At 47.2% G+C, this 17082-nt stretch overlaps 2 protein-coding genes across 2 annotated transcripts in view; both read right to left on the reverse strand.

Moving 5' to 3' along the window:
- Positions 1-1022: 1022 nt before the first annotated feature.
- Positions 1023-7014, reverse strand: fabp10a (fatty acid binding protein 10a, liver basic). The gene is made up of 4 exons (XM_078423323.1): positions 6841-7014; positions 4410-4582; positions 3526-3615; positions 1023-1127 (listed from the first exon to the last, which is right to left on the reverse strand). Exons 1-4 carry the CDS (start codon positions 6905-6907, stop codon positions 1077-1079), a joined length of 381 nt encoding a protein of 126 aa, XP_078279449.1. The 5' UTR covers positions 6908-7014; the 3' UTR covers positions 1023-1076.
- A 4067-nt stretch (positions 7015-11081) lies between these two features.
- LOC144606614 (myomesin-3-like) overlaps positions 11082-17082 on the reverse strand; it is a 44414-nt gene continuing 38413 nt past the window's right edge. The window contains 2 exon segments of the mRNA XM_078422885.1: positions 11082-12929; positions 15107-15162. Coding sequence (XP_078279011.1) covers positions 12675-12929; positions 15107-15162 — 311 coding nt within the window. The 3' untranslated portion in view covers positions 11082-12674.

Below are 17082 nucleotides of genomic sequence, written 5' to 3' on the forward strand. Positions count from 1 at the left end.
CCCCAAGAACCATATCTCTCCATCAATATCCTTCACTCCAGGCACAAGAGACTGCAGATACTGCAATCCATGGGATGCTGGGATACACAGATAGGACAGGTTTGGTGGGATATGGATCAAGCGCAGGCAGGTAGGACTAGTGTAACTTGGACATGTTGGCCGGTGTGACCAAGTTGAGCCGAAGGGCCTGTTTCAACAATGTATCACTCACTGACTCTATCCTGAGCAATCTTAACAGACGATATTCCAGGTCAGGACTCTTCTTCAGTCTTGACCCAAAACATCGCCTGTCCATTCCCTCCACAAATGCTGCCTGACCTGCTGTTCTTCCAGCACTTTAAGTTCTGTCAATGTCCTAGATTCCTTCCATATACCCACCATCTGTGTGTGAAAAATTTGCCCCTCAAGTTCCTAACAAATCTTGCCCCTCTCATCTTAAACCTATGCCCTCTAGTTCTTTATTCTCCTATCCTAGATAAAATATTCTGTAAGATCACCCTTTAGCCTCCTGCGCTCCAAGGAATAAGGCCCTAGCCTGCCCAACTTCTCCCAGTAGCTCAGGCCCGTGGGTCCTAGCAACATCCTTGTAAATCTTGCCTCCACCCTTTCCAGCGTAATGGCATCTGTCCTACAGCACGCTGACTAATTCTGAACAAAATACTTCAGTGATAAACACAAAATGCTGGAGTAACTCTGCGGAACAGGCAGCATCTCTGGAGAGCAGGAATGGGTGACGTTTTGAGTTGAGACCCGTTTTCAGACTGCAGAATGGTCTCGACCCCAAATGTCACACATTCCTTCTCGCCAGAGATACTGCCTGCCCCGCTGAATTACTCCAGCATTTTGTGTCTATCTTCGGTGTAAACCAGCATCTGCAGTTCCTTCCTACACAATACTCCAAATGTGGCCTCACCAAGGTCTTGTAAAACTGTACCATAACCTCCCAACACTGATATTTTTGGAACCAAAGTATAAACATGATATATATATGCATATGTATGGATCAATATAAACACGAATAGCAGGATTGAAATTCTTTTATTTCAATACATGACAAGCGTCTGTTTGTGCTGCGGTCAGATTCTACGGCTTTTCCTGATCATGGTGATGGTTCCTGCTGTAAGTTTCTGTAAAAAAAAATGTAGGAGTTGAAATGAGTGGTGACATGTTATCAATCTCAAGTCAAACCAGGACAGAGTGAGAGCGAAGGGTGGGAGATCACAATATCACTCTATCAGGTGATGTAATGAGGAAAATCCCACCTGCTGTGTGGCCTCGTGTATTAGTGCCGTGAGGACCAATGACCCCAATCACCCGGGAGCGGGGGTCAAGGAAAGAGCGTTCACCTCGCGGCCCTGTTTCCACCAATCTTTCCATCACCACCACGCACAAGACGCACAAGAAGCACAAGACGCCATTGTATGCAGATGCCGAGAAGTGTGTTCAGCTCTAGCTGAATAATTTATCATCTTGTGATGTGGACTCGATAAGAAGAAGACTTTGGTACCTCTTTGTCTTAGTGCTGGTGAACAATGGGTCCTTTCAGCATTCCCACGCCATTGATGGAGGAAGTGGGTGCTCAGAGTAGTGGCTGGGGTGTCCATTGTGTGGGCTGCTTTATTCCCCCCCCCCTTCCCCACATCCCCACCCACTATGCTGATGCGTCTAAATGTCTTCCACCATCTCCCACCCTGCCAGGCTCCTTGCTCCATTCCCCTCCTCCTTCGCTCGCCCTCCCCATCCCCCTTGTCCCACGTTTCTCTTCTAATCCTCTTATTCCCCATCCCACCCGGGTGCTCCGGCTCCCTGGCGTGTCCCAAACATGTGCGGGTTAGTTGGTGGTGGTAACGTGCTCCCAGTGGGTAGGTGAGTGGGAGTGAGATGATGGGAATATGGGGAGGAGACAACAGGATGAACATGGAATTGGTGTATATGGGTGAATGATGGCCAGCAAGGACTTGGTGGGCTGAAGGGCCTATTTCTGTGCTGTATCGTTCTATGTTAGTTTGAAGTCTGTGGTGGGAAAATTAATGGAAAAGATACTTAGGGACAATATATATAATCACGGATAAACAAGGCCTGATTAGAAACAGTCAACATGGATTTGTGCCTGGAAGGTCATGTTTGACTAATCTTCTTGAATTTTTTGAAGAGGTTACCAGGGAAATTGATAAGGGCAAGGCTGTGGATGTTGTCTATATGGACTTCAGTAAGGCATTTGACAAGGTTCCACATGGAAGGTTGATTAAGAAGGTTAAATCGTTGGGTATTAATAGTGAGGTTGCAGGATGGATTCAACAATGGCTGAATGGGAGATACCAGAGGGTAATGGTTGACAACTGTATGTCAGGTTGGAGGCCAGTGTCTAGTGGAGTACCCCAAGGATCTGTGTTGGGTCCACTGTTGTTTGTCATTTACATTAATGATCTGGATGATGGTGTGGCAAATTGGATTAGTAAGTATGCAGATGATACTAAGATAGGTGGTGTAGTTAATAATGAAGTAGATTTTCAAAGTCTACAGAGAGACTTGGGCCTTTTGGAAGGGTGGGCTGAAAGATGGCAGATGGAGTTTAATGCTGATAAGTGTGAGGTGCTGCATTTTGGTAGGACAAATCAAAATAGGACGTACAGGGTAAATGGTAGGGAATTGAGGAATGCAGTGGAACAGAGGGATCTGGGAATAACTGTGCATTGTTCCCTGAAGGTGGAATCTCATGTGGATAGGGTGGTGAAGAAGGCGTTTGGTATGCTTGCCTTTATAAATCAGAGCTTCGAGTATAAATGTTGGGATGTAATGTTGAAATTGTACAGGGCATTGGTGAGGCCGAATCTGGAGTATGGTGTGCAGTTCTGGTCGCCAAATTATAGGAAGGATGTCGACAAAATGGAGAGGGTACAGAGGAGATTTACTAGAATGTTGCCTGGGTTTCAGCACTTAAGCTACAGAGAGAGGTTGAACAGGTTGGGTGTTTATTCTTTGGAGCGTAGAAGGTAGAGGTTTTAAAATTTTTAAGAGGGACGGACAGAGTTGACATGGGTAGGCTTTTCCCTTTGAGAGTGGGGAAGATTCCAACAAGGGGACATAACTTCAGAATTAAGGGACAAAAGTTTAGGGGTAACATGAGGGGTAACTTTTTTACTCAGAGGGTGGTGGCTGTGTGGAATGAGCTTCCGGTGGAAGTGGTGGAGGCAGGCTCGATTTTATTATTTAAGAGTAAATTGGATAGGTATATGGATGGGAGGGGATTGGAGGGTTATGGTCTGAGAGCAGGTAGATGAGACTAGGTCAGAGAAAGTGGTCGGCGTGGACTGGTAGGGCCGAACGGGCCTGTTTCGGTGCTGTAATTGTTATATGGTTATATGGCTATATCCTGAGGTTTAGGCATTGATCGACGCTTGCTAAAAGCTGTACAATGTGCAGAGTTTGGAGAGGAAGCCCATGATCTGGAGTGGACTTGATGGACTCAGTGATCTCCATCTGGGCCATCATGTCTGTCCCTGGTCTACAATCCCATCAACTTACTTCAATCATTTCGGATCCCTGCACCTCCTGTACATGCAGGAAGTTTTCTAACTTGCAGATTAGCTTCCCGTCTTCCATCCGAACTGTGCACTGTGCAGAAGAAAAGATCATTGTAAGCTTGTGCAACAGTTCTGGTCACCCTAGTCTCCATTCTGGACAAAGCCAGAAACTAAATGTCTCAGTATTGTTGTTCGATTAATTTTATTTTCCTGCACCATTCCCATTTCCTTTGATACACTTAAGCATGCAGAGACTGTGATCCAGTGAAACACTTTATTTTGCGTGCGTTCCACTCAAATTATACCAGACACCAGGTAGACAAAAGACAATCGATGCAGGAGTAGGTCATTTTGCCCTCCGCGGCAGCACCACCATTCACTATGATCATGGCTGATCATCCAAAAGAGAACATCAACACCCTGGGGAAAAGGCTCTGAAAACACTTCTGCGTACAATGGATAAGAGGTCTTGTATATTGAGCTTAGTTTGAGCTTCATTGGAATGCCGTAAGAGGAATGGTGAGGAGACAGAGGGGGGAGAGTGAAGAGTGTTTTATTGCCATATGTCCCAGACTTGCAGCAGCACAACAGAATATGTAAACATAGTACACTGTGATATATATATATATAAGCGCAGAATGAAAGAGCCCTGTGACTGGCAGGCAAGGGTCGGGTTTGCAGTGGGAGGAGGTGTTGTGGAAAGCAGTGACCGAGCCAACATTTACATACGTGCTTGATGTACAGTGACTTGGTTTATTGTCACATGTGCTGAGGTACAGTGAAAAGCTTTTGGTGCGTGCCAACCAGTCAGCGGAAAGACGATATATGATTGAGGCGATACATGATTATACAGTCAAAGAGCAACGAGGCATCAGGTTCAATTACCTTCAGCTTTTTGCCATCCATGCTGGTGATATCGGCTTCTTTCCCGATGGTGAATTGATTGGACACCGACTGACGGGGATTTTTGGTGGTGATGACAAAGTTGTCTCCGGTTTGTTTGATTTCAATGACTGGCTTGATGTCTTTCCCAATCTTTATTACATCTTCTGGAAGCGCTGTGCAATTATACAAATCACACACTTGTAACTGGAGTGCAATATCATCTTTACACTTGTACCTTGAACGTTGAGCACAGGGGTTGAAGTTTGCAGGGTGCTGCTGAGGGGAGACTTTAAATCGGCCCAGGTCAGGTCAAACTCTTTGTTCAGTTGGTGCCAGATCTTGGCCCTAGTTAATGAACCATTGTGGACTCCACCTGTCCTTAGTCATCAGTGCCAGCTCTGATTTGTTTTGAACCTTTTCATATCTCTAGTTCCCTCTCCCCTGACACTCAGTCTAAATAAGGGTCTTGATCCAGAGCATCACCTATTCCTTTTCTACAGAGATGCTGCTTGTGCCGCTGAGTTACACTTGCATTTTGTGTCCACAGTTCATTCCTACACATATAGGGCATTCATAGAGAAACCAATAGTTAAAGAGAGCAATAGTTTTTTGTGTGTAGTGTTTGAGAATTAAGATAAGGCTTGAGGCAGTGATAGTGATATGGTAGACATGTCCACTGTCCACCAACAGCACACAATGACCACACTCCCTCAGCACCTTCACTGCCGACCTTCATCAATCCCCTTCGTCTCCTCCTCAAAATGCTCAATTGGCACTTGGTCAGCACGGACGAGTTGGGCCTAAGGGCCTGGCGCTGTGTGTGTGACTCTGTGATCATACAGACCATCTACAAACCGCACTGCATCATCCACCAAGCCTTCAACATCAACTCCCAAATCCATGCCCTTCCACATGGGAGCAAGGCAAGTGCCAGGAACACCGCCACCTGCAGGTTTCTCCGCACCACTGCACACGTCCTGTATTCCCAGCCCGTCTTGACATAAGTTTAGAAGTCATAGGAGCAGAATTAGGCCATTCAGCCCATCAAGTCTAATCCGCCATTCAATCATGGCTGATCTATCTTTCCCTCTCAACCACATTCCCCATAATCTTTGATACCCGCACTAATCAAAAGTCTGTGAATCTCCACTTTAAAAATACCCACTGACTTGGCCTCCACAGCCGTCAGTGGCAATGAATTCCACAGATTCACCACCCGCTGATTAGAGAAATTCCTCCTCATCTCCTTTCTAAACGTTTTCTCCTTGCTAACTCGAACAGAGGGAAGAACTTAAGCCCCATCCCAATATTAATGGATGCCGATACCCACAAATGATTCCTGACAATTATCTATCTGGACATTGGAACTGTCAAATTATCTGAACTCATTCGAGCTGCTGGTTGTAAAAGTATTCTGAAAAATTATTGAGCAAAACACAAACTGCTGGAGGAACAGCCAGTCGGGCAGCATCTGTGGAGGGAATGGACGCAACGTTTCAGGTCAGGACCCTTCTTCAGACTAATGCAGTGGGGGGGGGGGGGGGGGGGGGGGAGAAAGCTGGAAAAGAGGGGTGGGGACAGGCCAAAGGCTGGCAAGTAGGGTCCCGACCCGAATCGTCACCTATTCATTCCCAAACCCATAACTTCTGCTAGGTACCAGGAGAGCAGGTGAACGTCACACACCACACTGACTTGGAAACATCGCACTGTTCTTTCAAGGTTACTGACTCTAAATCTTGGTTCTAGAGTCAGGACTATTTCATTGTTATATGTGCCGACAACGGAACAATTAAATTCTTACTTGCTGCAGCTTTACAGGTCGTAAGCTCAATAACACACAGAGAAATATATAACAATTAATAGTGCAAATAAATTAATAACAGTGATGGTAGGTAAGGATAACAGTGCAAAACTGAAGTCAGTAGTGCCACTAAAGACACTGTGTCTCTAAGGACTTATGTCGTCCTACCACAGTGGCTGAGGTTAGTGTTGTGCAGTTGGTTGCTGGGAAAAAGCTGTTGATGAAGCCATTGGTCACGGACAGCTTGATCTTCACCCGGTGGTTAACACTGTTCTAGCTCCAACTAGACAGTCGAGATCTTCAGGTTTGAAGAAGGGTTTCGACCCGAAGCGTTACCTATTCCTTCTCTCCAGAGATGCTGCCTGTCCCGCTGAGTTACTCCAGCACTTTGTGACTGTCTTTGGTGTAAACCAGCATCTGCAGTTCCTCCCTACACAGTTGTGTTCTTGAGTTCACTAAGATCTCCACAACTCTTGATGAACTTAAGAACACCGTTCTGGAGTTGCGCGCCACACAAGGGTACAAGTGTCATGCCACAATCCCACACAGTGAACTAACCAACGACAAGTCTAGCCGACAGGAAACTCCGGCTGCATTTCCCGGTTCCCCAAGGGGGTTGCTGTTACTTACAGAGAGCCCGCATGAAGTTCTCAATGTTCTCCTGAGCGTAGACCTGCCATGTGCCGGTGAATGCCATCCTTGCTGCGGGCTGGTCCAGGGAATGTTACACACAGAGGAGTAAGGTGAGGGACCGGCACTTATACCCAACACTGAGTGCAGGAACAGTCGGGTTGGTTAATAACCTGACTGCAGAATTAGTTTGAAGGTTCACATCTAATCATTAACTGAAGAGTAATCAGTGTTGGTCCTCTGAACAAACATCAAGTGGTTCTGGATGTAAGTAACCTCACATTCAATCTCACTAGAGCATAGGACATGGAACAGTACAGACCTAGCCCCCAATGTGTGTGCCAAACATGATGACAAGATCAACTAACCTCTGCCTGCACGTCATCCATCTTTAGAAGGATGAGAGGGGATCTTATCGAAACGTATAAGATTATTAAGGGGTTGGACACGTTAGAGGCAGGAAACATGTTCCCAATGTTGGGGGAGTCCAGAACAAGGGGCCACAGTTTAAGAATAAGGGGTAGGCCATTTAGAACTGAGATGAGGAAAAACACTTTCAGTCAGAGAGTTGTGAATCTGTGGAATTCTCTGCCTCAGAAGGTAGTGGAGGCCAATTCTCTGAATGCATTCAAGAGAGAGCTAGATAGAGCTCTTAAGAATAGCGGAGTCAGGGGGTATGGGGAGAAGGCAGGAACGGAGTACTGATTGAGAATGATCAGCCATGATCACATTGAATGGCGGTGCTGGCTCGAAGGGCCGAATGACCTCCTCCTGCACCTATTGTCTATTGTCTATTGTCTATTGTCTATCCATATTCCTCCATTCCATACAAATCCAAAAGCCCCTTAATCATCCCTGCCACCACCACCCCTGGCAGTGTTATGCAGGCACTTACCACTCTCAGTGTAAAAAAACTAGACCCACTCATCGTCTTTAAACTTCTCCCCTTCCACCTTAAAGCTACATCCTCTAGTCTTTAATATTTCCTCCTTGGGGAACGGTTCTGTCTGTCTAATCTATCTCTGCCTCTCATCATTTTATAAACTTCTGTCAGGTCTCCCCTTTAATCTCCAACGTTCATTGATTTAGTTCAACGTTCAAAGACAGGTAAACTGCACTGTTGCTTCAAGATCAATGTTCCCTCAATCGTAGTTAATGAAATTATTGGTCAAATGCTTAAATGATTTATGCTTTGTGATTTAAACCGAAATGTATTTCTCCCAAACTCTTCCACAAGCCTGATTTATAAGAGATGTCGGAAAATAACTGCAGATGTTGGTACAAATCGAAGGTTCATATAATGCACTGCATGATATGTTGTTTGAAGGACTGCCCTCTGGTTGAGAATACATTGCTACCGTGGGGGAGAAGGTACAGGAGCCTGAAAACCATCACCTCCAGCGTCAGCCACGGCCAGGCTTTAGAAAAGGCAGTCAGCATCACCAATGACCCACACCCTGACCACCCACCCACCCACACCACCCACACCACCCTCCCACCCACACCACCCTCCCACCCACACCACCCTGACCAAACTCCCACCCTCCCACTCACACCACTCTGACCACACTCTCACTGACCCACACCACCCTGGCCACATTCTCACTGACCCACACCACCCTGGCCACACTCTCACTGACCCACACCACCCTGGCCACACTCTCACTGACCCACACCACCCTGGCCACACTCTCACTGACCCACACCACCCTGGCCACACTCTCACTGACCCACACCACCCTGGCCACACTCTCATCTTGTTGCTACCATCGGGTAGAAGGTACAGGAGCCTGAAAACCGTGAGCTCCAGGTTCAGGAACAGCTTCTTCCCAACAACCACCAGGCTGTTGAACGCTGCACAACACTGAGCTCAGCAACTGTGATCTAACACGGACTGTGGCTGTGGTTGCACCACTGACTTCTTTTCTTTTGCACTCGTATTACAATTATTAATTGATTGGATTTTTTTGATTAATATATTTATCTGCGTATACTCTGCTATGCTGCTGCAAGTAAGAATTTTATTGATCCGTTGATGGTACATATGGCAATTAAACACTCTTGACTCTTTATTAAACATCGACACAAAGTGGGACAGACAAATTGGGACAAAGTGGGACAGGCATCGACACAAAGTGGGACAGACAAAGTGGGACAAAGTGGGACAGGCATGGACACAAAGTGGGACAGACAAAGTGGGACAAAGTAGGACAGGCATCGACACAAAGTGGGACAGACAAAGTGGGACAAAGTGGGACAGGCATCGACACAAAGTGGGACAGACAAATTGGTTCGGGATCCTTCTTCAGACTGATTTTCTTCAGAGATGTTGCCTGACCAAATGATTCATTGATTCTTATTGCCACATGTACTTAGGTTCAGTGAAATGCTTTGTTTTGCATACAACCTGGTATAATCACACAGCAGACGTCAGCTCGGCAATATACAAATGTCGCCACGTTTTGAGTGTCAGCACTTTGTGTCTGTCTTCAGTAGATACCTGCATCTGCAGTTCCTCTCTACACACTCTCTATCAAGCATTTTAATGACAATCATTAAATCCTGTTTCCTTGTTACATGTATATGCTGAGTCAGGGGTGATGTACCTGGGTTTACCTAATCCAATCTACATGTGTGGTGAATGACCTTAGGAGTCAAAATCCTGCCGGCCAATGTTGGAAGATACAAGGTCACGTTCATCACAGAGGCAGAGTGAGCTGGACTGTGAAATATGGACCCAGCTATGTCTCATGACTCAGACAGCACGGAAACAAGCCCTTCAACCCAACTTGCCCATGCCGACCAAGTGGGCATTCTGGGCTAGTCCTGTTTGCCTGCATTTGGCTCTTATCTCTCTGAACACTTTCCTTTCCATATATTGATCCAAATTACTTAGTTGTATCTATTTCAATCTTCTAACAGCTCATTCCAGATACAGACTCCCCTCTGAGTGAAAATAAAGTGCCGCTGAGGTCCCGCTTAAATCTCTCCCCTTCACTTTAAGCCTGTGCCCTCTGGAATCATAGTCATAGAGTCACACAGCGTAGAAACAGGCCCTTCGGCCCAATTTTCCCAGGCCAACCAACATGCCTGCTTATGGCCCATATCCCTCTAAACCTATCCTATCCATGTACCTATCCAATGTTTCTAAAACACTGTGCCCTCTAGTTTTAGAATCCTCTACCCTGGGCAACAAACTGTGAGCATTCACTTTATCTGTGCCCCTCATGATCTTGTACACCTCAATAAGGCCACCCCCCCTCAACCTCCTGATGAAAAAGCCCCAACCTATCCAACCTCTCCCTGTAATTCAACCTCAGCCAACCCCAGCTAACATCCTGGTGAATACATTCAGCTGCTGATCTCTGCAATGTTCCTCTGAAGGGTTCCTTGAAACATGTGCGGTACATCGTGTCTGTTTCCACCATCCCTGACAGGATGTTCCAGGCTCTCATGATTCGCAAGGTTCACCCACTTCCTGCTGCTCGGATTTGGACAGCTGTTCCAGATGACGATGTAAATCTCTGCAAAGCCACATCTGCACAAAAATAGCCAAGTTGCGTTTAGCTCTGCCAGCCAAGAATTTGGTCTACTCAGTGCTGGCGAAACACATGCGGGTCAAGCAACATTTGTGGAGAGAATGGATAGGCAATGTTTCGGGTTGGGAATCTGACCTAAAATGTCACAGTGGCAGTACAGTGATGTAAAGGACAGAGTTGCTGCCTCACAGCGTCAGAGACCCGGGTTCAATCCTGACTACGAGTACTGTCATATGGAGTTTGTACGTTCTCCCTGTGACCACGTGGGTTTTCTCCGGGTGCTCCGGTTTCCTCCCACACTCCAAAGACACACAGGTTTGTGGGTTAATTGGCCTCTGTAAATTGTAACTTGCCCCTAATGTGTGTAGGATAGTGCTAGTGTACTGGGTGTTTACTGGTCTGTGTGGAGCTGTCCTGTGCAACTATCTACCTCACTGGAGACCCTCAAACTATCTTTAATCCGACTTTATCTTGTGTTAAACATTATTCCCTTTATCCTGTATCTTGCCTCGATTGCAATCATGTACAGTCTGTCCATTGACTGGTTAGCATGCAACAAAAGCTTTTCACTGTACCTTGATACACGTGCAATAAACGAAACTAAACGGTAGAATAATCTGTGGATAATCCACTGTTCTGATAACTGTGGATCGCAGTAATAAATGCAGCAAATCAGAACATTTCATGTTGAATGACGTTTATTTGGTAAGTTTGGACCAGCGGTCAGTGTGAGCTGTGGGAGTGAGTCTGGGCAGGATCTCACATTGACCCGGTAGGGTTGGTGTGTGGATCACACACCACACATCCAGGCCCCCCTGTGGGACCCCTGATCCACCCTCACGCCCGGGGCCAGGGCCGGAGCAGTGCGGAAGCTCCGAGCTGTGGTTCCCTCCTCGTCCCCTCCACTATCCCCGCTTTCCACAAAGATGGGAAGGTGCAGGGTGTCACTGCGAGGGTGCCCCACTTACAGTGAGAGGTCACTGGTTGTAAACAGCAGAACCACGAATGACAAGATGACAGACTCACCCACACATCACTGCCTCAGCCAGACACTGATTCCCCCAGTGATGTCCCTTTGCAGAAGAGTATCAGTTACAGCACCTTCTCCAGTAACAACTCCAGACATCTTCTCGTGTGACTCTCCCAATGTCCTTCCACCCACTCCCTGTGCTAATGTTTGCAACGTGGACTCCCAACATCTCAACACATTCCCAGTTCCACAATCTCTTCAGATTGGTTCCTACGCCACTCAAAACCAGAGCTGTAATTTCTACATTAACTTTATAATTAAAACATCAACAGCACCACAAACTAAAATGTTATCTATTGGAATTCACGAGCCAGCAACCATCAGGCTCTTGCCAACAACACAACACTAACCTCAGCAGCTAGGATCTTCTCCGGACTGTGCCTTTTGCTATATTGCAGGCTTTTGCACTATTTGTTAGGTTTATTAATTTGTTGCATTATTGATTGTTCGATAGTTATCTGTGTGCTATTGTGTTTATGGGCCTATTAAGCTGCAGCAAGTGAGAATATTATTGTTCTGTTGATGGTACATATAGGGGTTGCCAACTATCTCACTCCCAAATATGGGACAAGGTGACGTCACCGCCCCGCGCCCCACGTGACCTCACCCAGCCAGCGGCCACGTGCTCCCGCTCCACCAATGGCGGCCGCCCGGGCCGGGAGGTGGGTTGCTACGCAACCTCCGTTAGGCGAACACACTCTGTTAGCCTACACTGTCCCAGCCGACAGCGGCCCGCGGGCCTAATACGGGACAAGGGCGGTCCCGTACGGGACAAACCAATTTAGCCCAAAATAGGGGATGTCCCGGCTAATACGGGACAGTTGGCAACCCCAGGTACATATGACATTGAACAATCTTAACTCTACCTCTATCAACCGGCACAGTGGCGCAGCGGTAGAGTTGCTGCCTTACAGCGAATGCAGCGCCGGAGACTCAGGTTCGATCCTGACTACGGGCGCCGTCTGTACGGAGTTTGTACGTTCTCCCCGTGACCTGCGTGGGTTTTCTCCGAGATCTTCGGTTTCCTCCCACACTCCAAAGACGTACAGGTTTGTAGGGTAATTGACTGGGTAAATGTAAAAATTGTCCCTAGTGTGTGTAGGATAGTGTTAATGTGCGGGGATCGCTGGGTGGCGCGGACACGGTGGGCCTGTCTCCGCGATGTATCTCTAAATCTAAAAATCTAAAAAAAACATCCAGAACTCTTTTTTTCTTCTACCTCTATTACTGATCTAGAAATGGATGTTTATAACAAATGGGGGCAGTTATTGACCCTTTGCCTCTTTGACACACTTGTACACACCCACAATGATGACAGCAGATTCTGAGCCGTGCTTATTCCTGACCAACAAAGTGTATCTGCCAGAGTCTTCAGACGTGACCTTCTGGATGCTGAAAGTGACGGACATTTTGTCAACGGTGACCTGACAGTTGTCGCTGGCAACCACCTCCTTGTCGTTCTTCAGCCAACAAACCTCTGGGAGGGGCTCTCCGGAGACCGTACAGGACAAGTACAGGGCCTGTGGAACACAAGGCAGCAGTCAAAACGTGCAAGAATAAAGGGGAGGCCATTTAAAACTGAGGTGAGAAGAAACGTTTTCACCCAGAGAGTTGTGAATCTGTGGAATTCTCTGCCACAAATTTGAGGAAGGACGTCCTTGCTATTGAGGCAGTGCAGCGTAGGTTCACGAGGTTAATCCCTGGGATGGAGGGACTGAAATATGAGGGAAATTTGGAAAGACTGGGCTTGTATTCACTGGAGTTTAGAAGGATGAGAGGGGATCTTATAGAAACATATAAAATTATAAAAGGACGAGACAAGCTTGATGCAGGAAAAATGTTCCCAATGTTGGGGGAGTCCAGAACCAGGGGCCACAGGCTAAGAATAAAGGGGAGGCCATTTAAAACTGAGATGAGAAGGAACTTTTTCACCCAGAGAGTTGTGAATTTGTGGAATTCTCTGCCACAGAGGGCAGTGGAGGCCAATTCACTGGATGAATTTAAGAGAGAGTTAGATAGAGCTCTTGGGGCTAGTGGAATCAAGGGATATGGGGAGAAGGCAGGCACAGGTTACTGATTGTGGATGATCGCAATGAATGGCGGTGCTGGCTCGAAGGGCCAAATGGCCTTCTCCAGCACCTATTTTCTATATTTCTATGCTGGTTTACACCGAAGATAGACACAGAATGCTGGAGCAACTCAGCAGGTCAGGCAGCATCTCTGGAGAGAAGGAATGGGTGACATTTCCTTCTTCAGACTGAGAGTCAGACGAGAGGGAAATGAGAGATATGGAAGGGTTCGTTGTGAAAAAGAGACATCAAAGGAAAATGTAGAATAGATCATTATTAGTTTGGGGATGTTGACAACGAGGCTCACAATGTGAACTTTAATCAAGAGGACATTCAGTCTGGTCGGAGAACTAGGGTGGGGGAGGGACTAAGAGAGAAGAGAAGCAAGGATTACTTGTAGAGAAGTCAATGTTCATGCTGCTCGGGGGGTGTGAGCTGCCCAAGCAAAATATGAGCTGCTGTTCCATCAATTTGCGCTGGGCCTCACTCTGACAGTGTTACTTTCTGTTCATAAGTTGTAGAAGCAGAATTAGGCCATTCGGCCCATCAAGTCTGCTCCGTCATTCAATCATGGCTGAATAATCTTTTCCTCTCAACCCCATTCTCCTGCCTTCTCCCCATAACCCCTGACTCCCGTACTAATGAAGAATCTATCAATCTCCACCATCGACCTGCCCTCCACAGCTGTCAGCAATGAATTCCGCAGATTCACCGAACTCTGACTAAAGAAATTCCTCCTCATTTCATCCTAGGGTGTGCAAAAGAGTCCCGACCCAAGACGTCACCTATCCAAGTTCTCCTCAGATGCTGCCTGACCTGCTGAGTTAGTGACTTGCTGAGCACTTTGTGGTTTTATTTTGCACCAAAACATCGCTATTTTTAAACTCCAAACCCTTTACTACCCTTTACAATGAAGGCCAAAATGCCAGTTTAACTACCTAGAGTCATGGCGTCACACAGCACGGAAAGAGGCCCTTTGGCCCAACTCCACACCGACCAAGGTCCCCCCCCCTATACACTAGTTCCATTTACCAGCATTTGGCCCATATCCCTCTAAACCATTCCTATCCATGTACCTGAACAAGTGTCTATTAAATGTTGTTATTGTACCTGCCTCACTACCTCCTCTAGCAGCGTGTTCCATACACCCACCACCCTCTGTGTGGAAAAGGTTGCCCCTCAGGTTCCCATTAAATCTTGCCCCTCTCACCATAAACCTATAGTTCTTGATTCTCCTACTCTGGGTAAAAGACCCTGTGCATTCACCCTCATGGTGTTATACACCACCATGAGATCGCCCCTCGTCCTCCTGCACTCTATTGGAACCCTCTTTGCCAATGACGTATCGGGGCGGGAAAACAAGAAGGGTCACGACCCGAAACAATGTATGTTCATTCCCTCCACAGATGCTGCCTGACCCGCTGAAATGATCCATATAACAGTCAAAGAAAAAAATAAATACGACTTTGTGATAATGGTACGTTATGGTAGAAAATACACATTTATTCTCATTGGAGGCATTGGTGAAAGGTGACCAATTGTAATGGATGTTATTAAATGTTAGCTTTCACCCGTATGGCCGTGATGATGTCGCCATTTTATATTCCCATTGTTCACACATTCCTTACCTTGTCCTCCATGACATTAACAACGTCGGGAAGACCCTTGGCCACCTTGGCTCTGTCTGAAGGAACAAGATGGGATGTTGGAAGTGAAATCGATCGTTCAAATAGTACTCCAGTGACAACAAATTCAGTACAATCCAATCTGTCCATCGCCAGGATTGTGTGATGGGGAGGGTGGTGAAACAACCTGGTTGTTGCTCCATCTGATATAATATCTTCATGCAAGAAATTGCAGAGTTGTGGAGGTAGCCCAGTCCATCACACACACCACACTCCCCACCATCGACTCCATCTCTATACTCCAGCTCCTAGACTGTGGAACAGCATCCCCTCTCCCCATCAGAACTGCCCCCTCCATTGACTCCTTTAAGTTCAGGCTCAAAACCTATTTCTACTCCCTAGCGTTTGAGGCCCTCTGAGGGGGCGCTGTGAACTGTTTATGTATGTGCTGTTATGTTTGTGTGCCATTGTATGTGCTTTTTTAGTATCTGAACTGATGTACAGCACTTTGGTCAACGTGGGTTGTTTTAAATGTGCGATACAAATAAAATTGACTTGACTATACTTCACGCTGCCTTGGAAAAGCAGCCGACATAATCCAGGACCACTCACACCACCTTCCCTCCTCTATCTATGAGGGTCATTCTCTTTTCTCCCCTCTCCCATCAGGCAGAAGATACAAAAGCTTGAAAGTGCATACCACCATATTCAGGAAGAAGCTTCTTCCCCTGTTATCAGACTACTGAACGGTCCTCTCACAACCCAGTGTGTGGTCCTGATCTACTGAACGGTCCTCTCACAACCTAGCGTGTGGTCCTGATCTACTGAATGGTCCTCTCACAGCCCAGTGTGTGGTCCTGATCTACTGAATGGTCCTCTCACAGCCCAGTGTGTGGTCCTGATCTACCACAACCCAGTGTGTGGTCCTGATCTACTGAATGGTCCTCTCACAGCCCAGTGTGTGGTCCTGATCTACTGAACGGTCCTCTCACAACCCAGTGTGTGGTCCTGATCTACCACAACCCAGTGTGTGGTCCTGATCTACTGAATGGTCCTCTCACAGCCCAGTGTGTGGTCCTGATCTACTGAACGGTCCTCTCACAACCCAGTGTGTGGTCCTGATCTTCCATCTACCTCTGTAACTGGAGCATTTTCACGCTGTAACTCTATACTCTGCACTCTGGCATTTTTTCATTGCACAACGGGACAAGGTGACGTCACTGCCCCGCGCCCCACGTGACCTCACCCAGCCAGCGGCCACGTGCTCCCGCTCCACCAATGGCGACCGCGCGGGCCGGGAGCACGTGGCCGCTGGCTGGGTGAGGTCACGTGGGGCGCGGGGCGGTGACGTCACCTTGTCCCGTATTCGGGAGTGAGGAAGTTGGCAACCCCTCTGTGTGTCTCTCTCCAATAGTGCTGAGCTGCTGTGTGTGTCCTGTGTTGTGTGGGGGTGTTCTATCAGTCTTCAGTCCAAAGTCCCAACCTGACCAGATATTCACTGCTTTAGTAGTGACAGTCAGTTCTTCAGCTTCACAGGGCAGCATGGTGGCACAGCGGTAGAGCTGCGTACATACATAGAGGAGTGAAGGGGGTATGATTGGTCCTTGATCTGTACGGAGTTTGTACGTTCTCCCTGTGACCACGTGGGTTTTCTCCGGGCGCTCCGTTTTCTTCCCACACTCTAAAGACGTGCAGGTTTGTAGGTTAATTGGCTTCTGTACAATTGTCCTAGAGTGTGGAATAGAACTAGACTATAGAATATGGTGAATCCTTGTGTACGTTGTACTTGTGTGTAGCTTGATGTACTCGTGTGTGTGTGTGGCGTGACTGGCAGCAGGCAAACAAAGGTCTTTCCCTGCATCTGATACACATGCCAATAATATACCCACACCAAGTGTCCAAATCTTGTGAGAGAGGGTTACTTGAGAGCCCACGGTCCCTGCAGGGACCATACTGCAGAAAGCAGCACAGTTTACTTT

This window comes from Rhinoraja longicauda, chromosome 27, assembly GCF_053455715.1.
Source record: "Rhinoraja longicauda isolate Sanriku21f chromosome 27, sRhiLon1.1, whole genome shotgun sequence".
NCBI lineage: Eukaryota > Metazoa > Chordata > Chondrichthyes > Rajiformes > Arhynchobatidae > Rhinoraja > Rhinoraja longicauda.

What these genes read in the sequence shown, in the direction of transcription:
- fabp10a (XM_078423323.1), bottom strand. Translation starts at nt 6,907, where the DNA reads ATGGCATTCACCGGCACATGGCAGGTCTACGCTCAGGAGAACATTGAG. An exon ending in GAACTTCATGCGGGCTCTCT is followed by an intron (nt 4,583 to 6,840) that starts GTAAGTAACAGC and finishes ATAATTGCACAG; the next exon opens with CGCTTCCAGAAGATGTAATA. An exon ending in TGGATGGCAAAAAGCTGAAG is followed by an intron (nt 3,616 to 4,409) that starts GTAATTGAACCT and finishes TCTTCTGCACAG; the next exon opens with TGCACAGTTCGGATGGAAGA.